Source organism: Ceratotherium simum, chromosome 1, assembly GCF_057802395.1.
Source record: "Ceratotherium simum simum isolate JZ-2026a chromosome 1, ASM5780239v1, whole genome shotgun sequence".
Lineage (NCBI taxonomy): Eukaryota > Metazoa > Chordata > Mammalia > Perissodactyla > Rhinocerotidae > Ceratotherium > Ceratotherium simum.
Genome location: NC_141900.1, coordinates 45,251,415 through 45,275,773, shown reverse-complemented (window position 1 = coordinate 45,275,773; position 24,359 = coordinate 45,251,415). Strand labels below are relative to the sequence as shown.

Here is a 24,359-nt window from a genome sequence, read left to right as displayed (position 1 = left end):
CTAAGTTTTTAAAGAAGATTAAATTCTCAAAAACCTCAAGTAATTTTTTTACAATGTTACAAATTGATTTTTTTAGGCCTGAGAGCAATTTATTTTGAAATTCGTAAAAAGGCAATCAATTAATAAGTCAGACATCCCCCACAGAAGTGGCTATTTATAAGTTTTGGCAAAATTTTTACATTTTAATTAGCAAAAATCAGATCACAACTGCCATTTCTTCACATGGCAAGACATCTAACTCATTTAACATAACAGAGCCTCTTACTTAAAAAAACAAAAAAATTTCCATCTGAAAATTTCTACTGATATAATTTTCTGCCATATATTAATTCTCATCTAAAGCTCTAGTTTCAAAGTCCTGGAATTGAACACCATTCTCTGAAAATGCTACACAGCCCTCCCCAAAAAATTTACTTGAGAAAACTAAAAGACAACCTTAGTGAATCTCAAAAGCTTCAAGATTAAAGTTTGAAAAAGACATATAACCATAGTCCACTGGGATTGTTCAGACTGCACTAAATTCAAAAAATGCCATAATGCCATTGGCAAAGGCAAGTGCCCATATGCAGAAAACACAGGTTATCAAATGTCCAATTCCAGAACAGTATTTCTCAAGGCGTGGTCTAGGGAATTCTTTCAGAGGGTCCACAAGGGAAAGGCTATTTTCATAATAATACGAAGGTTATTTGCCTTTTTCACTCTCTCATGGGCATATGGTGAAGTTTTCCAGAAGCTACACGACATGGGATGGCGCCATCAATCTGACAATTTGTGTGCTGTTCTACACGTCTTACTTTTTGAAATTTCTGAGTTTTAATTTGAAGTGGTAAATATCAAAAGATACAACATACATAAATAATAATTGGGGTCCTCAATAAATTTTTAGGAGCTTAAAGGGGTCCTGAGACCAAAAAGTTTAAGAACCATGGCTCTAGAGTAAATCAAGACCTGTGGCATAGGCATGTTAAGGCCATTAAGAGCCAATAGTTATAAAAGAACCCCTGCTCAAAAATATCAAAACTCCCCTAAGAAACTTCAAAATTACGAAAGTTTCTGGCATCATCTCCATGACGCCCAATATCATTTCCCTACAAAAGCAATTGACACAGTGGCCAAGAAAAAACTTTGTCTGTTTATAAACCAATATAATTCTATTATGTATTTCTAAAGCCACATTTTCAGCTATGTCTACTACAAAGTAGTATTTGAAAACAAAGTAATAGCAGAGAAAAATAAAACTTCAAATATAATCAAATATATACGTATTAACTAATAGATGCTTGGCAAGGTATCACTACCTAAAAAAAACAGGAAGACTCACATACAAACATTGGCCATAAGGCAACAAGAATTACCTTTAGTCATCTTTTTATAAAATCAAGATCATATGAATAGGAAATTTAGAAACATAAGATAAAATAATCTCAACTGATTAGTTTATTAAAATTTAGTATCTAATTTGAGTGACAATTAGAACTAGAATCATCAAAAATTACTGAAGCGATTGAATAATAGTCTTTGGGTAAAAAAACAGTTATCAAGCTTTCAGGTAGAATATTACCACAGGAAAATTAACTTTCTGTGAGTTCTACATTTCTGTATGGGGTAGAGCAAAAGGAAAATTAATATAAATGAACACAAGAGGAATTAATTTAGCTACTATAAGAAGAAACTTCCTGCCAACTTTATCAAGGCACTTTTCCAAGAAATGCTCTGGAATATCATTCCTTTGGACTGTTAACCTAAATACATAAAGTCCCATTATTTACTAGTTTCTTCTGGTAGGAAAAAACTAAGCACATGTGGCCTTTAAATGCATCATAAAGAAAAGTCTACAATCTCTAAGCAATACATTATATATTACAGATAATTAACAAATGGGTAACATACACATTTTACATAGCAAGTTTCCAAACATATGCAGGTGTTTCCCATACCTAAGCCTAAATCGAACCCACACTGCCTCTATCATTAGCCAGCCTACTTTTGTGAATGTCAGGCTAATAAAAATGAAGTAAAGAAGTGATGTAAACTTATTCTGTAGATATAGATTACCAAGTGCTATGAAATAAACTGGATAGATGCCTAAATCAAATATAAACAATTAGATTTTCCACACTTCTATTTCCCTAAATTGGCATTGGGGATAGGGAACTGCCTGTGCTACATCATTATAAATACTATATTATATTCCAAATGACAAGTTTCCTTTACACAAAGAATTAGGATAGCACTGGAGGAGGCAATGTTCATATGAAAGTGGGCAACCTAAAAGTCAACCAACGTTTATGATCTAAAATATAAACAGCTGTTTCATATAACCCCTCCTAGGTTGCTATACATTACTTTAGTATGAAAACATCAAATTTTTAAATGAAACACTTAAAATAGATAATCACTGCTTTGTAAAACTTATAAGCAGAAGAAACGCAAAAGAACAAACAAAGCATAGAAGGGAAATCTTTCTACCAGCTTAACCTATTTCAATGATATGAAAAAACAAAAAATAAGTGCTTGGTAAAGAAGTGAATTTTCATGACTATGAACAATTAACAGAAATGACAGACTTAATTATTATAGTTCTACATGTGATGTAACAGGTACATCTCATGTAAGACAACAACTCAATCTTCCTTTTGAGGAAAAACATATACATAAACACACAGACAAAGAGACACAAATGTGTTTGACTGAAGAGTCTTGAATGTCGCATCTTGGGCCCAATGGATAAACCTAACTTTCGGTAGTAGAACTTCAAGTGGAAGAACTGAGCCATTACTGTAGTTTTATGATAGAAATGTTTGTTTTATAACAGAAATGTTTGGCTTTTTTTCATTTCTTTGTAGAGAGAACTTATTTACTAAACATACGTAAACCTATAGCTCGTATTTACTACCATACATCTAAAGCAAAGATTTGGTGACTATTCAGAGGATAGGTGCTACAACTGGTAAAGGAATTAACCTTTAAAATGTATCTTTAAAAGTCTGAGACAATCATATGCTGTTTGTTGCCCTGCTTTAAAGTATTCTAAAAGTCTAAATTTTTATGTGGATATGGACATAACTAAGTTGAAAGAAAGGTGACTTTGTTTTCATAATCCACTCAGCACCATTCAGCAGTTCTATGAACAATGGGGTGAGAGGATACAAAGGGGAAAGGAAAACGCTACCATTTCCCAAGTCTATTGATATAAAAATATTTCTCTAAATATATAGACTGTGAGCTCCTTGAGGACGGTGACTGTGAGTTCCTTGAGAACGGTGACAAATAGTAGATACTCAATAAAGGTTGGTTGACTAAATGAATAAATGTTACAGTTAGGGTGCTCATTCACTCCCATAGCTGTCTATAAATAGGATTTCAAGAAAGCCACTATCTAATGTAATGGGTAGAATGGTTTAGAGAAGAATTCCCTTTTCCCCAGACAGACAGATATCATAAAAATTGGGTTGATCTACCTCATTACTCTTGCTTTGAGATAGTGTCAGGCTATCATTGGTCAGTTCCTCATCATCAGCACTGTTTCTGCTAAGAACTTTACCCTTCTTCTTCTTGCAACCCGCTTCACTGGCAGGGCTGCTATGGTCTTCATCATTGCCTTCCTCATTCTCATCCTCATCACTCCCACTTCCCTCATCTTCATCATCCTCATTGTCTCCGTCACTTCCTTCTTTCTGAGAGGCAGCTCTTCCCTTTCTCTTTACTACAGTAGGTCGCCAATCATTGTCATCTTCACTGTCATAGTCATCCATGTCGTTCAGCTCTTCCATGGATACAAAATCCAAAAGTGGTCGGTTTCGACGAAGGTTCCACTTTTTTGGCTCACTGACTTGTTCCTCTGTAGGAGCTGTTGTAGTAGGGACTGAAGGAGATGTGTTAACAGCAGAAGGACTTGTGGCTGGTGTGGTGGAAGCAGCAGAAACAGCCACATTATCAGATACTGTTGCTTTTTCTTTCTCCTTCTCTTTCTCCTTCTCCTTTTCCTTTTCTTTTTCCTTTTCTTTTTCCTTTTCTTTTTCCTTCTCTTTCTCTTTTTTCTTTCTAGGTCTTTCTCCATTCTCTTCTTCTTCCTTCTTTTCCATTTTAATTAACTGTTTTTCTGATGACAGTATTTCTTCCTCTGCAGAATTTTTAAGTTGTTCTTCTTTTACTTTAATATCTTCATTCAGTTCTTCCTCTAAAATATTTTCTTCAGAATCACTACAGGAACCTTCTCCACTGTCCTTTGAGGGATCTTCACTTCCATTACCACTCCCTTCAGAATCTGTTGAAAATATGAGAAAAAAAAACCACACATATGTATATACATACACACACACACACACAACGCTGACACAAATGAAACCACCAAAATTCGTGAATAACTTGCAAAACAATATAAACAAATTTAAGTCAAAGAATGGTAGACATTCCCAACCTGATTAAATAATAAATCAACAAAGTTGGCATAATGGTTTTAGTTCAATACAGCACTAATGAAGATGAATATATGTAATTCTAAATTACAATATGCTTTAAAACGAGGAGCGTTATTTTGTGTCACATAGCTCATGCTATATTTGGTGCCCTAGAGGTAATCTTTTTCTGAAAGTAAATATGATTCTTTCTAAATTGGGCACTTGATTTTAATTTAATGATAACATAACACAGACCAAATTCTTCTTCCCTTACATCTTCCTTTTATAAACTATATGGACTTACAAGCATTGAGTCACATTGAGAACAAGAAAAATCTGGCCCAAAAAACTGTTTCATTTGTTTCACTCTTTACCCAGAAAAAATGAGCAGATATTTTTGACAGTCAATTTGTACCACATTCCTAATGTACCAATCAATTTTAGGAGTACCAAGTACACGGGTGAAAAGAGACAACAGCAATGGCACAGAAAATGGAAGCTGCAAGAGAAATTACCCATTTTCCTGCTTATTAGGATACTTACTGTTCGGGTATTATGCAAAGCAAAATAAGTCAGAGGGAGAAGGTCAAATACCGTATGATTTCCTTCATTAAGTAGTAGATAATAACAACAATAAACAAACACATAGAGACAGAGATTGGATTGGTGGTTACCAGAGGGGAAGCGGGGAGGGAGGAGGGCGAAAGGGATAATTCGGCACATGTGTGTGGTGATGGGTTGTAATTAGTATTTGGGTGGTGAACATGATGTAATCTATGCAGAAATAGAAGTATAATGATGTACACCTGAAATTTATACAATGTTATAAACCAATGTTACTGCAATAAATAAAAAATTTAAAAAAAAATAAAAAATAAATAAAAGTCACCTAAACTTTCTAAAATTCTAGGCAGTAACTACTATAGCATCTAGAATTAAAGACATTAATGAATTTTTAAAAACTAATCCATCTTAGAAAAGAGAAACCACAGTAGTCACTAAAAAGATAGGCTGAGGACATTAAAGAGTTCATGCAGGACTAAAAGCCTTCTAGCAAGTTTCTTCCATTCCTACCTAGGGCAACCCAGGCCCTCTTAGCCCAACACTATCTAGTAACCTTTTAATCCTCTTTACATCTAATGAAGTAGATAAAAATCTAAAATATTTGGAGAGAGGTATAAGGGGGAGGAGAAAAAAGGAAGAGGAGCAAGAGAAAGTGGGAAACAAACCAGTCATAGTCAGGTCGTGGCCAACATCAATAGTAAAATCTGTAGGGTGATGAATTTTTTGCACCTATAACCAAGAAAAGCGTAATAATAAAATGGTGAAAAAAGTCCATGTTTCCACACCATTTTAATTTCTGTTAACTCAACCGGTCTTACCCTCTATAACTAACTGGGCATTAAAAGTAAAGAAAGTTGTCTATAATTAGTATCTGGTATCTAAAATATCTCAGAAATCCTTTACAAATTGCTGATAAAAAAAAATTCCGCAAGTTAAATCACATAAAAAATAAGGACTAACATTTAGCAGATGTTGACTGACCCTATAAAATCACTGTCAATCTGAGGATTATCAAGCACTATCCACAGCTTATTCAGGACTGTTGCGAAAAGATACTCTCATCCTAAACAATCTTGCATAGGACACAAGAGCAATATTATGTAAATCAAGAATCTCTTATCTGAAACTTTCAGAGGCAGATGTGTTTCAGAATTCAAATTTTTTTCAGATTTCAGCAGGGTATATGCACAATACATTACACTAACACCTCCAGTGAGGTCTATGGCACTATCCTATAATGAAACACATTATTTCTGCAGCGAAAAGCATGAATATTTACAAGTATCATAAGTAAACCCTACAAGTAAACTCCTATCAGTTCCAGTCAGGTTTTACCATCAAATATGTTTGTGCCAAACTTAGGAAACACCTTTGGACTTGTGAGCTTCTTGGATTTCAAAAAGAGTGTGGACCCAGAATCATTCACAAATGGATGACTTCTTTTCAGACCAACAGCTCTACAAATCATGAAGAAAATTATGATTTTCTTTATACCACTCACAACAATTAAACTCAACCTACAAAGAAAAACTACCTCTGGTAAAATAATAATAATAATAATTTCTAGATATTTTTAGATAAGGATCTAATAAATAATAAGCAGAGTTGACTAAACACTTTTAAGGCAAAGAAGAATCTCTGTGCATACTGACTAAAGAAACTGGAACATCTTGCAAGCAACGCCATAATTAAGAGAGCTGAGAGATGGAGGAAAGTTACTTTTCTTCTGGATCAATCTTCTAGAAGCCTTTGTAGAAGTACCTAAAAAGTACTCCTAATAATTTTTACCAATAAAAACCTTACAGTAGATACAAAAGTAAGATTAACTGGGGCACAAATGTGGGTACCTGATCAAAATTGAAACCAAATCCAACTTTGCTATTACTTGGTAAGTTTTACAAAATGTCAGGAATTTTTGCAATTTTGTTTTAGTGGTTGTTGCCAATGCCAATCAATTATTTTTAAAAATATAGGGAAGTTGGGGCTGGCATGGAGGCATAGCGGTTAAGTTCACACGCACTGCTTCGGCAGCCCGGGGTTCGTCAAGCCATGCTGTGGCAGCGTCCCAAACAAAGTAGAGGAAGATGGGCATGGATGTTAGCCCAGGGCCAATCTTCCTCAGCAAAAAGAGGACTGGCATAGGATGTTAGCTCAGAGCTAATCTTCCTCACAAAAAAATATATATAGGGCAATTGATACTCTTTCATTGTGTTTTTGTTTTGTAATCATGCCTGAACAGAAAGCAATTAAAAAAATAGATTTAAATGCTTTACATGTGTTAACATATTACTAGAAGAATCTGAGATTTTTACACAAATCCAAATCCTAGTAGCTTACCCAACCCTTCATTCTCCAAATACAACATATCCATACACCAACTGCAGGCAACAGGAATATATCAAATTTTAGCTTTCTTTGATCTCTGAAAAATAACTTCATCTGATTAGTCATCTCTTCTTTTTGATACATATTCGTTTGAGGGATGGAGACAAACAATATTTAGTTACTAGCATAGCTTGGTAATAATAACAATGAGAAAATCAGAGTCCTCAGTGGTTTATAATTACATTTTTGTGGGCTGCAAAGAAAAATTTCCTATTACTACAAATTCAAACAATGACTCTGTGCCATGTACCAAATCCATCACTCTTACATCCTTAAAAGAAAAAAAAAAGTAATAGACTAGAGAAATAAGCCAGATACTTCAAATACAGCTATCTTAGGCATAAGGACAGAGTTAATTCTAAGTCTACAATACATTTTTTTTCATTAGGAAAAAAATCTTTGAAATTGAAATCGCCACCTCCTATTCAGTTAAATAAAAGGTAACATTTCTAAACATATAATACATCAAAATCTCCCCAAGCAACAGCTAATTCAACTAAAAGACAGTTACGGAATTTTTTACAGTTATAGAATTAAAAAACCAACCTTCAAGAATCCCTTCACAATATTCAATGCCTAAGTTTTCGCCATAATAAATATTAAACGATAAAATCAGTATGACTTAATTCAGAGTTTCATTAGCTTTGCAATATAAAGAATAATCTTTGTTCAACAACCTTATTATTTAACTACAGTCACGAGCCAACAAACAATGTTTCATTCAACAAGGGACCACACATAAGTGGTCCCATAAGATTAGTACCGTATAGCCTACGTGTGTAACAGGCTATACTATCTAGGTTTGTGTAAGTACACTCTTCGTGTGTACTTACACACTCTGGTGTTCGCACAGATGACATCGCCTAATGATGCATTTCTCAGAACATAACCCCATCATTAAGCGACATGTTACTGTGTCGGGTTCATTGATCTAGTGCAACAGTGATCAGTATCATAAATATACACAATAGATAACAGACAGATCACCAGTCTACTGGTTATTCAGTTATCATCTTGGGCCATTTTTGACTAATCCTGCATATCTCCTTTAAAAAAGTCAATCAGTCAACGCAACTCATCCTCTGACTCTAGTACCAGCAGTGTCATCTCACATTTTCTGGGTAAATCTAGACCAGTGGTACTCAAGTAGGGAAAATTTTGTCCCACAAATGACATTTAGCTATGTCTAGAGACAACAGTTGCCAGAAAATGGTGAGGAGTTAGGGGGTAGGTAGGGAAGATGTTACCTGCATTTAGGAAGCAGAAGAGAGGGATGCTGCAACACCCTACAATACACAGGATAAGCCTCCACAACAAAGAATTAACACAAAATGATGACAGAGTTGAGATTGAGAAACCCTGGTCTAGCACATAAGGCCTCAATTTGACCTCATTCTACTTTCCCAGGCTCTTTTCTTCTACTTTTCTTTCACTTAATGCTGATCCCCAAATATAAATTACATTTTCCAGCCTCCACACTTTTAACACTTAACGTTTCCCCCATCTAGATTGCTTCCTTCTCACTTCCCGGTTCAACAATTATCTCCTCAATGAACTGTTCTAGATCAATCCAGTCTAAAGTAGTCCCATCTCCTTTGAAAGAACTGAACTACACAAGTGATCAATTATGCACTGTATCATCTATCCCTTATTTTATTTAGTTGTTCTAATATTATCACTATTTCCTTGTGAATTCACCATAACATCCAGCAAAGTGCTTTTAAACAAAACTACAGATGGTCAATGAACACATCTTGATCCACTTAGCCAAAGTCAGAATAAGCACACAATACTACCAAACCAAAGTCTCAGCCTGACCCTTCCAGTTAGATTTTCTCTGGCAATTTGGCCTAACTAAACTAACTATGGGTCAAGATCTAACGTTAACCATCTTACTTTGGCCAGGGAGTTGTGGGAGACACGGCATTGCTATTTTGTCTCATGTAATAAAAGTAATACACGCACTTATCTTCAAAAACATTCCATTTATATAGCAGATTATTAAATGCAACCTATCCTACCCCAATCCTAGGTCCAAGTCTCAAACATAAGGACTTTAACTAGACCAAACCATGAAACTGCCAATAATCAATTGTTTTAGACCTATGAAACCGCAATTTCAAATGGTTCCACCTAACATTTCTACATATGGTTCTTCTGGTGGTTATCACCATAATTCTAATACATGTACATCCCATTTCAGGACTTATTAACTTTAAAATTTATTTATCGACTGTCCTCAACCAAAAATGAGAAATTTAGCTCTACTTTCACAATAGAGATAAAATGAAACATGACCTATTTTTGATTCATAATTGTCTAAAGATAGAGGCTTATAATTATTAACTGTCGATAATCAGTTGCCAATCTTATGGGTAGGTCATTTTTGAGCAACATTTACCTTTTTCAATTTTATCATCTGAGAAGCACATGAATAAAATTATGTTTCTCTGCAAGGGTGTTGAACATAATAACCTTTCAGAATTGTCTATATTTATTCTTAAAGACAAACAGAAATATAAAGTTTTGTAGTCAGAATTTCAGATTTCAAAATAAAGATCAGAAGAAATTGATGCACAGAATCCAGTTAACAAAAATTGAGGCCAACCAATCTAACCATTTTAACATTAAGTTCTAAGGAAGTCACTAGTTCATTCAATAAGTCATTTCTAGAGATTGTTTTGAAAGAAGCTATAATCAGACAGATGTTTAGCTACTATTTCTCCACCTTCAGTTTAATCTCCTATTCATAAGTAGGGTTGGGATTCCACAACTTCAACATGTTTAAAAACCAGTGATAAGTCTAATATCTTATTTCCTGTAAGAGTCCAACATCTCAAGCAGAGAAGAGAAAGGAGTCAAACAGGAAACACTGGTAATCTCGAATAAGCAAACATCTCAGCTATGAGGGACACCAAAGCACCTTCACCAAGAATGGAAAACGCAATTCAATTTCTATTGACTACTAACTAAACAAAATCATTTTCTACTAAACTCTCATTTGCAATAACATATCAAGACCTACAAAGACAAATTTGTGACTTAAGCGCCCCAGGGGCCAGGGAAGTAAATTACAAGTACAGCAGACTAGGTATGAGAAAAGAGAATAGAAAGTACATATTTTTGAGTTCTTTTAGGAGATTTTTTTAGAAATTATCAGGCTAACAAAACTCATCCTGCCACTTTTCACAAAAAAATAGATTAATTCCCATCAACTCTGATTAAGATTTAACGTGGTCAGGAATCTCTATTTAGCTTGATACCAAAAATTATTTTGAGAAAGTAGTTTGTATCATTAGATTGTTTTAACCGTTGCAAAGAGAAGTGACACCTGTGAATGAATCCATCTTAATACACAATAAGAAAAAAACTATCTACAAGGTCAGGATTTATCGTCACAGAAATAGTTATGAAATACAGAAATTAAGTTTTGGCGTTTTTCCCATAATGGTATCCAAATAAATCATAACTTCTGAAACTCAGCTATTTTTGTCACAGTTTACAAACTCAACCATAACAAACCAAAACTACATTCTAGCCAAGAATATTCCTACCTGCCAAGGTTTTCACCAAGAGAACTAAAATAGGCTTGGATTTTTCCTCCTTTCCCTTCCCTTTTCTTTCCCTTCTTTGGAAGTACCAAACATCAGTGAATCAACTAAATGGGACATGAAAGAGTTGAGAAGCAAAGGTTAAAAAAAATTAATCAAGGTTAACTTAACAACTTTTGATTACTGGGAGTGACCTCAATTAGTTACCAAAATATCCAAGTAGTTTCAGTTTAAGATTACATTTATCTACTTTTAGGATCTAAGCAGTGAAAAGATTATACACTTTGGACTCAAAAAAAGTCCAAATGGATTAGATCCATTGGGGCCTGAGTGACCTCATGCAAATTCTTTAAACTCAGTCCCCGTTATCTGTAAAATAATATCTCCTTCACTGAGTTATTGTAAAAATTAAATATAACTATGAAAACAAAAAGTTCTCAGTAAATCACAATGCAAATTCTGCTTGTTGATGCTATTAAAAGTAAAATAGTAACACAAAATAACCTAATTTCATCTCTTCCAACTATTCCTAGCAGGAAAAAAAAAAAAAAGAAAAACCAGAGGAAAGGAAAGAGATATGACTAAACATAGAACACCCTTTGGAAGAATATTTAAAAACTGTTAAAGGGATGAAATTGGAAGGGCTTTTATTTCTCACTTTATTTAAATTTCCATCAAAAGGGGTGGAATTATAAGTAATTTTTATTATTCATGCGTGTATTAGAATTTTTCACATAAAATATTTAAATATAATTTGTATGCTTTTCTCAGATTCCTGCGATTAAAACTTTATGTATATTTATATATATATATGAGGTACAATAAACAGAACATACAAAAGAAAAATATACTTTTCTATGTTTTCCAATTTTGTACAATGTGAAAATATGACCTTTTTTAAAAGTTTATTGTTTTCAAAATCACAAAATATAATGAGCAAGCATGCATGCTTTATACCTCAAGGATTTTTGAAAGGCCCAATCCACAAGGTCCAGCACCTACCACAAAGTACAACTTTTTACTCTGGTCAATTTTATTCAGGTCAGGTAGCTAACAGACAAAAATCAAAAATCTCACAGAGGGTGCCAAGTGATCCGAAATGAGAAGAATCTTGCTCATGGGCTGTTCATGGCTTACATTATTCTCAGGATATTATTCTACTTGGGGATATCTCTTGATTTTTTTTTTTTTCCCTCTATCCATAAACTACGCACAAATATATTTTAAAATAAAGACTAGAGAAAATGTTTTTGCATCTTTGGAATAAGTCCTTCTCTGCCTGCTAATTACCTGAGTCAGTTATCAACAAATACAGAAGTAATGGTAAGACAGGATCTTAGGTAAATCAAATGGACAAAATAAATGAAGTTTATGTGCTTTAACTTTAAATCGGCATTTTAATCAAAACCGATTCTTTAAAAAAAATTCTGAAAATAAGCCCAACTCCAGAAAGCTGGGAAAAGGGAAGAGAGAAGGAAACATTTACCTGAGGCATCACCAACTTTAAAATCACTGTCATCTGAACTATCATAATCGAGAGCTTCTAGCAGAGAAGCTGCCAAAGGCTTCACCTGCCTCCTCTTGGAGCTGCGATCCACTGTTAAGAGAAAAATATTACATTGTCATTCATAATCACACCAAGCACAGGTACAGATGACCTCGTGCAGGGAATCTTTGTCTAACTTAGTTCTCAGCAAAAGGCGTCGGGGAAGGTTGTGGTGGAAACGAGAGCTGGAGAGGGCCGGGCAGCTCCATGGGCAGCTCCAGCCACAGGATGCGGCGAACCCGAACCCAGGCCGGCGAAAATCGAAGCTGACCCTCTTGCACATCTTTTGATGTTTCTGCGACTCGCTCGTAATCCCTCACTTAGACACCATAACAGTCAACATAAGGAAAACGCAAAGCCCAGGGAATAAAAGAAGCCGTGTTCATTCCCGCGGACGGTGGAAGGGTAGCATCCACCTAGGGTCCAGCTTCCCGCAGGATCCTCCCACTCCCTCCCTGCTCCCGCCCGCCCTGACTCCTAGAAGGGCTGAAATGGACCTTTCTCCCCGCGGAGGCCTCCGACACACTTACTAAGGAATCCGAGGTGGTCGTTTGGAGGAGACCCAGGGAGAGGCTGCGAGAGCCCAGGCAACGTCGAGGTCGGGGACTGAGACCGCGGAAACAAGTCAAAAAATGCTATTTAAAATGGGCGGCGCCGCTGACTGGACCGGCGCGCCCCAGGTGCAGCCCCGCGGTCCCTCCCGCCCCCCGCCCCCCGGTTCTCCCAGAACCGGCCTCGGCCGCTCGCGCCCCCTCCCTCGGGGCTCCCCGGCCAGAGGCGCCCCCCGGCCCAGGCAGCGCGGCCAACCCGGCAGCCCTGGGGACTTAATATCCCCCGTTAAAACTGTTAGAAAAAAATCAAAGAAAAACTTTATTAGCCTGCACCACAAGCAACAAAACACCCAGATTTTGCACAGTCCGAGGCCAGTTGCCTGAGACAATAGGGAAGGCAACGACCCGGATACAGCTCTGAAGAGAAGGAAGTGAAAACCCACGGCAAAGCACGGCCCTAACAGCTGCAGGAGCCGAGAGCGCGTGCGCCGGAATCGCCGCTGCTCTCCCTCCGGGAAGGGGAACCGAACAGAGCCGAGCGGGAACCGAGAGGGAGCCGAGCGGAGCCGAGTAGTGCCGAGCGGGAGCAGAGAGCCCTCCCAGACCCTCGGCGGCTCCGCCCACAAATCCCTGAGGCTCCGCCCTCAGTCCAAATCCGTGGGAGGCCAATTTTTTATTTCTGAGTTTTGTTGTTTAAGGATTTCATCAGAATAAACTTTCCATAAGGGGACGTTTGCTAATTTAAGTCACTACCCACAAATATAAATAATAGTGACAGCCACACACTCTACCTGCTGCTTTCATAAATTGCATCTCTTCAAATATCTTGGAATGTGCGAAAATTTTATTTCCTGGCAGAGGGTAATGTGACAATCGCATGAGATCTTGTTTGATCGCTGCTTTGAAAATTATGACTCTAACAGAGAAAAAAGTATTTATTTGTTTATATTAATTATTGTTACAATGATTGTACTATAGACAGACATTTCTGCGTAAATAAAACATATAGAGTATTTAATTTTGCTAAGAGAAAGAATACATCTAGGGGAAAATATTCTTTCTCACAAGTGTATTGTGTATTATCTGACAATGTGTGTCCCATGAATGTGGAATAGTACCTTGCATACACCTAAGAAATTTATTTTTTAAGATGAATTTTCAAACACATGAAAACATGAGGACAGTATGTACAACCAGATATGACAGTCCTTCAACAGTTTTGAATGCCACGTTAATTCACATACAGGTTAAATATTTTTTGAAACAACATTAAAATGTTAGAATCTGAGCAGTATTAATACTTTTTAAAATGTTTATATATCAGGGGCCAGCCCGGTGGCGCAGTGGTTAAGTGTGCGCACTCCACTTCAGCGGCCCAGGGTTCGCAGGTTTGGATCCCAGACACGCACCGACGCACAGCTTGTCAAGCCATGCTGTGGCGGCGTCCCATATAAAGTAGAGGAAGATGGGCACGCGTGTTAGCCCAGGGCCAATCTTCCTCAGCAAAAAAAGAGGAGGACTGGCGTTGGATGTTAGCTCAGGGCTGATCTTCCTCACGAAAAAATAAAATAAAATGTTTATATATCAAGGATAGAGAAAGATTTGGATGAAGCTGATTCAGTTCATTCATTTATTCCACAAATAAACATTCAGTAAAAATGTCTGTAACATGGGGAAATAGAGGGTTATGAAAGATTGTAAATTAAAAGTGTAGGAATCAAATCATATAATGTAGTAGTCGAGCTTACTCTTTAAAGAAACATGTATTGAATTCTTTTGTAAACTGGAATTAAATTTTATAATATTAAATTTGAAAAAAATAGTAAATATTTATGTAGTACAATTTAAGGATGATTACATAGCGGCTGGACTTTCTGTAAGACAGTTGTCTTTTCCCTGCCAGAACTGAAGGTACAGTTGAGGATACACACAAGTCAACACACAATTGCTATATATATTGTGAAAAGGGCTACTAGAGAAGAAGTACACATGCTAAGAGAAGACCCTCAAGGAAGGCTTTCTGGAGAAACTTCTATTTAGATCCAGACATAAAGTGTCGGAACTGGCCCAGAGAAGGGAGAAAAGGAGACAGAGGTGTTCCAGACCAAGGAAAGAACATGTGCAAATGGCCAGGACTAAGAAAGCGTGGCTAGTCAGATTCCCCCAAAAGCTGGACTACCTCTAATGCTCCAGGCATTCCACCATAACAGTAATCATACCAACTATATTGCAAACTCATCTTTCTATGTTCCTCATCACTGCTAAATATGTAAACCCTTCTAATCTCTCTGAACATTTAGTCCCGTGACCCAAACTCCCACTGCTACGTGCCCCCTCAAACCTTTCTATTGCACTGTAGGAACTTCTGTTTCAAAATTTTAAAACCTACTTAGTAAACCCTCTTCCTTTTCAAGACCATTCTTGTACCTCCTTGTCTAAAATGGAAAGTTACCCTGCAGCCCTCTCAGATGGAAGCCACTCATCCTCTCACATCCCATTTTCTCAAGATCCAGAAGTAGCATCTGATCCTTAATACTCCCCATTGGCTTTCAGATCTTTTATTCCTCCAATCAAAAGCCTAGCAATTTAGTTATTTAACCAACTCTACTCTGGGAACTTCACTTCCATTCTACTTCAGACATTATCCATACTATGGATTGTTTTATCTCTGAAATTATAAAAACAAACATTCCACTCTCTGACAACCTCCTAGATTCTCTGGGAGGAATCATACTGAATTACCTAAAAGGGAAAAGAAAGATTCCAAAAGTTGGCATTCAACTTTTTATAAAAGAAATTCCTAGAAGTAGATTTTGTGAATAAAAATGCATAAACACGTTTATATTTAATAAATAATGCCTAATTGCTCTCTAAAAACAGGCTGTACTAACATATATTAACACCAAGAGTGAATAAGAATTCTTTCCAATTTTCCAAACCTGTGGCCATTAAGTATTAGCAATCATTTTTTTAACTTTTAATTTTGAAGTCATTTTAGATTTACTGATAAGTGTAACTATAATACTGAGTTCCTGTATACCCTTCACCCAGCTTCCACTAATGTCAATATCTTGCATAACGATGGTACATTTACAAAACTAAGAAATTAACATTAGTACAGTATTATTAACTAAACTGCAGATTTTATTCAGATTTCACTAGCTTTCCCACTAATGTCCTTTTTCTGTTCCAAGATCCAGTTGAGAAGACCATATTACATTTAGGCTAGCAATCTTTTTAATCTTTGCAGTTCATGTGTTAAAAACAAAAAAAGACAAAATGAAGGAAAGAAAGAAACAAAGAAAGAAAGAGAAGAAGAAAGAAAGAAAGAAAAAGGGAAAAGTAAAGTAAAATTTAAAATAGCCAATTGCATTTTTGATTTGCATTTAACAAATGTGAAAGAGACCGCTAATTGTCTCCCAATACCTATTACCCATTCTTTTTCCAAAAATAAAAGCCCCAAAATTTAACTAGACACAAGCTTTCCACTAGAGACTACATTTCCTAACTTCTTGCAGTTATGCGTGGTTATGTAATTAAGTTCTGGCCAATGGGATGGGAGCAGAAAAGGTATGTGCAACTTCCAGGAAATGATGTTAAATGAACTTTTTCCTCTCTTTCCTGGATGACTTTTGTTTCTTTTCTTCTCTTTTTTTTTTTTTTTTGGTGAGAAAGATTAGCTCTGAGCTAACATCTGTTGCCAATCCTGTCTTTTTGCTGAGGAAGATTGGCCCTTGGCTAACACCCTTGCCCATCTTCCTCTACTTTACATGTGGGACGAACCTGCAAACCCCTGTCTGTCCAAACAGAGCACGTGAACTTAACCACTACGCCACTGGGCCAGCCCCACATTTTATTTCTTTTTCTTGCCTAATTGCCCTGGCTAGAACCTCCAGTATACTGTTGGATAAAAGTAGCGAGTGGACTTCCTCATCTTGTTCCTGATCTTAGGAAGAAAGTTTCAGTCTTTCACTATTTAGTCTGATGTTATATGTGGATTTTCATAGAATCCCTTTATCAGGTGGAGGAACTTCCTTTCTCTTTCTAGTTTGTAGATTGCTTTTATTATGAAAGAATTTTGAGTTTATTAAATGCTCTTTCTGAGTCTATTGAGATGATCATGTGGTTTTTGTACTTTATTTTATCAATATGCTGTATACATTGATTGATTTTTATATGTTGAACCAAACTTGTATTACTGGCATAAGTTCTACTTAGTCATGGTGTATATGTTACTGGATTCAGTTTTCCTAGTATTTTGTTGAGTATTTTGCATCTATATTCATAAGATATATTGCATTGCTATTATTTTTATGTCATATAAAGAATTTTTATTATTTATGAACTGCTATAATAGCACCTCCTATAATATTTTTCTGTACAAGTTGAAGGCACACATGATAAATTACTGTTGGCATTCTTAACTCAGAAAATTTTGAATCTCCTAATGATCTGCCATCTTCTTGTTAAAATATTTTTGTTGTATAATTCATCATGTTTCTTTTTTGTTTTAAATTCAAATTTGAGGTATTCAAGCATTGCTATGCAAATTATAAGAATAATTATTTCCTAATAGCTGTAACCACAAACAGCCTTAATGTAGTGTTTTGCCAAAGAATACTCTTAGTGTTCACAATTCTGTTCAACTAAGCAAGCTGAACGTGACTGTACAAGCATCATCAATAGTCACTATAAAAAGCAGATTTATATTTAAAATTGTCCTTCAAACTACTCCTACAAAAGGTAATGAAGTAAGCAGCATATTGTTGTCGTGGACACTTGCCATAGGAAAAAGAAACAAACACATAAACAAAGACAGCAAACATAGAGTCTGGAGACTTGCATTTGAGCCCAAGCTTTGCCACTGGATTTCTGCGTTACCTTTAAAAACTCAACTTGAAATCTTTGAGCTTCTGATTCTTCAGTTAGAATGTGAAGGTGATAATAATAATTTCTCTAGTTAAATGAAAAGCTTTACGAAGCAGATGACAAACTACTGTATCTCCAAAATTACACCAAAAAAATGAAAAAAAAATCCAAGAAATAGGAGGACATGCAATGCAAAAAATGATGTAAAAAGAAGAGGAAAATAAATATTATAATTAAATGTGAATAATTATTGATAATGAAGCTGTGGAATTTAATACAATAATAAAGCAAGAATAAGTAAACTAGAAGAGTCATAATTCTAAATGATTATACCCAAATCCAAGAGATTTGGAGGTAAAGGGATACGGTGCTTGGGGAAAGTAAAATAAGAGAAATGAAAACAAAAACTAAATTGTCTTATCTGGTTTGAGAGAGAAGCTGTGGATCCTGATTAATTTTTTAAGCAGCCAGGAATGTACATATCAGTTTGTTATAAATCTAAGGCTAATAGGTCTGGTTCACAAAGGAAAATTGAATATGTGAATTACCTTTTGACTCTCCCCAAATTTCACTGAAATCACAGAAGAAACATAAAAATAGAAATAAAGCCATAAGACCATAGTACTGCTATAACCTGAGAGGACTGTCACCAGCAAACTTTTGAGGGCTATCCAAGAATTTTGACGGTTTTGGAGGTAGGCTCAGATTGACAACAAAACCCACCACACTAAGAAGCTAATAATCTCATCCAGGTGAAAGAGAGGAGTCACTGAAGTGAGTTTTTCCAGTGAACTCTCTGCATAACCCTCAAATGAGAGATAATGAGGCCTGTGAGCAGGGCTAAGACTGGACAATAGGCTGGGTAATACATTAGAGGGAAAAAAGCCACATAGCAATCCTGCTTTCAGAGGAACTGAAAACAATTGTTTCTTCCCAGAATAAAACTTCAAGTTCAGTTCTATTAAGTGGGAAGTCTGACTCCAGAAATTACCAGAAGGGGGACCAGATTTACAGGAGAAAGAAAGATTGTGAGCCCAGTGACGGTCAATTGCCACAAGGAATAGGAATATCCAGCACATAAACTACTGATAAACCATAAATGGTGAACCCTCCTTATACCACCAACCTTCTTCCCACCCATCACAAGCATCAGAGCAAGGACGGCTATAAACAGAACTTGCATTCATTATCTGCCAGGTGAACAGGGCTTCTTATTTAGGCAAGGTATATAAATTCTGGCTACCAATACCACACAATCCATGTATACAGACATGTAGGCAACCAATAATCATTAAATATTTAAATAAAACTAACAATGTGAGAGGAACTAAATTTTTAAAAACCTTTAAAACAATTATATAATTCAGAGATACCAGGTCTCCTATGTACATCACGAGATTTACGTGGAAGGGAGGCAGAGGCCATCTTCTTTTGGCTGTAGCAGCAGCAAAACAAGCTCCATTACCCAGGAAAATAGAATCTACATTCCAGCATCTACCCACCAGCTTCAAAGATATAAGGTCATGGTCGAGGAGCAGTTCTGGAAAAGGTTAGCAGCAATAGCTGCACTCATTTTCTGCCTTCTCTATCACAGCTGTTGTTGTATGATCTTGAAACTAAAAATCTCATTGGATCCCTGACTTTCACTCCTCCAGCCTTTCAAATGATTTTGTATGCACCAAATTTCTTTTCAGTATAAAACACCTAGAGTGCTTTCTAGTCCCTCTAGTACAATCTTGTCTGATACGGCATTTGGAACAGAAAAGTGTTCAGAAAAAATAAATAAAACCTCAACAATGGGAACTTAAGATTTATTATTTAACTTGTGGCTCAAAAGGCAGTGATGACTTCATTACTAGTGGAAAATAAGATATTGGTAGTCCAAGGCATGCAGTAGTAAAACAGTTAATTATATTATCACATGTGAACACCTGGAATAAGGTGCCTGCTGAAGGCAAGCCTTTGTAACAGGTATGATAGAACATTGAGAAGGAAATAAGAAATACTGAGCTAGCCTGGAGCCAGCAGCTATCCAAACAGTTGTCATTTATGATCCCTAAGGTGACTTGCAGAAAGTCCAGGCCTCATTTTATCATGCTGTTATTAATATTTTCAGAGGTATTCACAAGAAAACAATACTGATGAAGTGAGAAAAGATTGTGCTGAAATTTCTGAACTTCAGGAGACTCATAAATGCTGCCATAGAGAAAAGACAGAATATCTACAAAGGAATAGGAATCAGGTTCAAATCAGAATTCTCAACTGCAACTTTGGATGGCTGGGAACTTTTAAAATGATTTCAACGTTTTCTAATAAAGGGTTCACTGATAATCACTCTTTTCAAATTATATAAAATATACTGACTACAGAATTTTCTTCAAGAATTTAGGCAGCAAGGATCTGCTCTAGTACTACATGAGTAAAAACTTTCCACATAAATATATAACTGAAAAAATTTTAAGTTAATTAATTTTTCATAGATAGTATGTACACATAGTACAAATATTTTAAAATTTTATTTATTTATTTTTTCCCCCAAAGCCCCAGTAGATAGCTGTGTGTCATAGTTGCACATCCTTCTAGTTGCTGTATGTGGGACGCGGCCTCAGCATGGCTGGAGAAGCAGTGCGTCGGTGCACGCCCAGGATCCGAACCCGGGCCGCCAGCAGCGGAGCTCGCGCACTTAACCGCTAAGCCACGGGGCCGGCCCCACATAGTACAAATATTTTAAATGCACAAAAGAGTATCATGAAAATAAATTTTCGTCTTATCTTTGTGCTCTAGCCAGTCAATCATCTCTCTAAGCATAATAAGATTAACTTTTTAAAAAAATGTGCTTAGCTCCAGGCTGAGTTTTTACAACAGGTTTATTGAGATATAATTCACATACCATAAAATTCACCCTTTCATAGTGTAAAATTCAGTGGTTTTTAGCAAATTCAAAAGTTGTACAACCATCACTACTACCTAATTCTAGAACATTTACATCACCCCAGAAAGAAACCCCAAACTCATTAGCAGTTACTCCTCATTTCCCTTATTTCTAGCCCCTGGCAATCACGAATCTACTTTCTGTCTCTATGGATTTGCCTGTTCTAGATATTTCATATAAATGGAATAAAAAATGTGTGGTCTTATGTGTCTGGTTTCTTTTATTTAGCATAGTGTTTTCATGGTTCATCCACATTGTAAGACAGCTTGTTTTTAACTAACATGATACTGTGAAATGTTATCAGTATTTGTCCTGCATGGAGAAAAGACAAAAGCAAGAGATGAGTACTTCGATATTTGCTATAATAGTTGTTTATTAGACAGATCTCTTACGCAAGCCAAGGTATTTAGTCATGTTTCAGTGCACATGAATGGCAGTCTGAGGGGCTGAGTTTCACAAGGGGCAGGTCCCAAGAAAGCGAAGCAGATGGGCACAGACAGCATCAGTGGAGAAACATCATAGAGTGTACAATATTTTATGTTAGACAGAAGGTTAGTTAGAGACAGGAAGTTTCATGTCATCAACTGAAAAGGTGGAGAAGCTTTCAAACAAACAAAAATGCATAAGTGATACCTTCTGTACTTTTTAATCCATCAGATCTTGAGGTGACAAATCATAAGCAAACTTCCTAACATTGTTCTAAATCTATACAACTCAGTTAAAAAAAAACTTTTATTGGAAAATATAACAGAGAAAAGTGAAAAATAAATAAATGTCCAGACCAAAGGATTATCAAGAAGGAAACACACTTATAAACACCATCCATGCCAAGACCCAAGAAGCCTCTCTTGAGCCCCCTCAATTAATACCCCCTGTTGCCTATAAAGATAGTCATTATCTTGAGTCTGACACTATTTTTTAATTTTAAGTAAATGGACTCATATTGTGTGTGTTGTTTTTGTTTCTGGTTTCTTTGACTAATATTTTCTGTGAGGATCATCTATGTTGTTGTGTGTAGTTGTAGTTCATTTGCATTGTGGAAACACATGCTTGAATGTACCATGATTTATTTATTCATTTACCCTTACATTTTGGCTCTTTACAGTTCAAGGCTATTATAAATAACGATTCTATATACATTATTGTTTGTGTCTTTTGGTGCACATAAGCCCACATTTCTGTTTGGTTTTTATCTCAAAGTGAAATTACTGGATCATATAGTATTCAAATAATCAACTTTAGTAGAAAAAGTCAGATTTTCAAAGTGTAGTACCAATTTATATTCTCATCAGCAACAAATTTAGGTGTGTTTTTCTTTTTCTTCTATATGGTACTTGAAGAGACTCTTGAATCTTTAGTTTGATATCTTACACAGGATTTGAAAGAATCTTTGTTATTTTATCTCTGAATATTTTTTTCTGCTCTAGTCTCCCAGTCTTCTCCCAGACTTCAATTTCGTCTACACTGGGCACTCTCTATTTTCTATGTCTCTTGTACTATATCCATTTGCTTAACAGTTCCTTCCTTAATTTATCTCTTTTCTCTTGCATTTTACTATAAGAAGCAAGGAGAAATAAGGCTGTACCTTCAACACTTTGCTTGGAAATCTCCTCAGCTAAATATCCAAATTCATCATTTACAAATTCTACTTTATACTCAAAAATAGAACACAATTCAGCCAAGTTGTCGCTTATAACAAGGATCACCTTTCCTCCAATGTCCAATAACATGTTCCTCATTTCTTTCTGCAACCTCACCAGAAGCACCTTTAAGATTCTGCTCATTTTATATGTATTCTCTAAGATGACAGAAGGTTTCTCTACTGTACTCCTCACTTCCATCTAAATCCTCACCAGAACTGCCTTTGATGTCTATATTTCTACTAACTGTCAATTCCAGGCAATCTAAGCTTTTTCTACCATGCACTTAAAATTCTTCCAGCTTCTAGACATTATCCAATTCCAAAGACATTTCCTCATTTTTAGGTATTTGCTACAGCAGGATCTCATTTCTGGTATCAAAATCTGTATTAGTTTTCAAGGACTGCCATAAAAATTACTACAAATTGGGTGGCTTGAAACAACAGGAATTTATTTTCTCACAGTTCTAGAAGTCAGAAGTCTGAAATCAAGATGTTGACAGGGCCATATGTCCTCCAAAGGCTCTAGGGGAGAATCTTTCCCTGCCTCTTCCAGTTCCTAGCCAATCCTGTATTCCTGGGCTTGTGGTACCATAACTCCAATCTCTCTGGTCTCTGCCTCTCTCTTCACAGGGCCTTCTTCTTTGTCTGTCTCTGTGTTTGTGTGTCCCCTCCTCTTCTTATAAGCATACCAGTCATTGGATTTAGGGCTCATTAATCCAGCATGACCTTATCTTAACTAATTACATCTGCAAAGATCCTATTTCCAAGTAATTTCACGTTCTGAGGTTGTACGTTTCATGAATTTTCAGTGGATACTATTCAACCCAGTATGCTCTTCAACATCTTTGAACAGAAAGACATAGTCTACATTGTCTGAATAACCTAGTCTGCCAATCCTGGAAGTGAAAGTCTGTTAACAGTTTTAAAATCAAGTAATTTTAATTCATAATATTTTACTAGTGCCCCACATTTTGAGGGATTGGATATTTCTTTGATAAAACTGCTGTAATTAGTCTGGTTGGGGTTAAAGAAAGCATGGGTGGACTATTCTTGTCAAGTTTTATTTTGAGGTTAATTCTTGCTTTGTAATGTGAATTTGGAAGATAACTTTTTCAATGTTATAGGATAAATTGAATAGCATTGGCATTATCTATACCTTGAAGGTCTGATAACTGTTATGGACTGAATGTTTGTGTTCCCCCAAAATACATATGCTGAAGCCCTATCCCCCAATGTGATAGTATTTGGAGATAGGGCCTTTGGGAGGTAATTAGGTTTAGATGAGGTCATGAGGGTAGAGCTCGCATGATGGGATTAGTGTCCTTATAAGTAGAAGAAGAGAGACCAGAGCTCTCTCTCTCCACCATGTGAGGACACAGTGAGAAGACCTCCATCTGCAAGCCAGGAAGACGGTTCTCATCAGGAACTGAATCTGCCAGCATCTTGATCTTAGACTGGTGAATGCTTTTGTATCTATAGCTGTTATTAAAGACCATCGAAAGTAGTCTGCTTTCTGTTGACTACACACTACTTCTGTTATTATACACTTTGACTGTCTTACCTCAGAGATATACCAACTCTGTAGCCCTTCTGCAGGGTCCTTGATCATCTCTTTCTTCCACAGGAAATCATGCTAGTCGGTTACATTGATGGTATTGTGTTGACTGGAACTAGTAAGAAAGAAATAACAATTACTGTAGACATACTGGTAAAATAATTATAGGCCAGATGCTGGGAAGTAAATCTGACCAAAAAATCAGGTTTCTGCCACCTCAGTGAAATTTCTAGGGTTCCAATGGTCTGGGACATGTCAAGATAGCCCTTTCAAAGTGAAGAACAAGTTACTGCATTTGGCTCCTCTTATCACAAAATGCATACTACTATGCAGGCCTCTTTGGATTTTGGAGGCAACAATTACC

The 24,359-nt window shown here is 36.2% G+C and overlaps 1 protein-coding gene across 6 annotated transcripts in view; it reads right to left on the bottom strand.

Moving 5' to 3' along the window:
- PHF14 (PHD finger protein 14) overlaps positions 1–13,143 on the bottom strand; it is a 187,839-nt gene extending 174,696 nt beyond the window's left edge. For all 6 annotated transcript variants that reach the window (XM_087425490.1, XM_087425554.1, XM_087425615.1 and 3 more), the window contains exons 1-3: positions 12,977–13,143; positions 12,387–12,497; positions 3,462–4,267 (exon numbers count right to left, since the gene is read on the bottom strand). In XM_087425490.1, the coding sequence (XP_087281616.1) occupies positions 3,462–4,267; positions 12,387–12,497; position 12,977 (918 nt within the window). In that variant the 5' untranslated portion in view covers positions 12,978–13,143. The remainder of the gene's footprint in view (positions 1–3,461; positions 4,268–12,386; positions 12,498–12,976) is intronic.
- Positions 13,144–24,359: the final 11,216 nt, after the last annotated feature.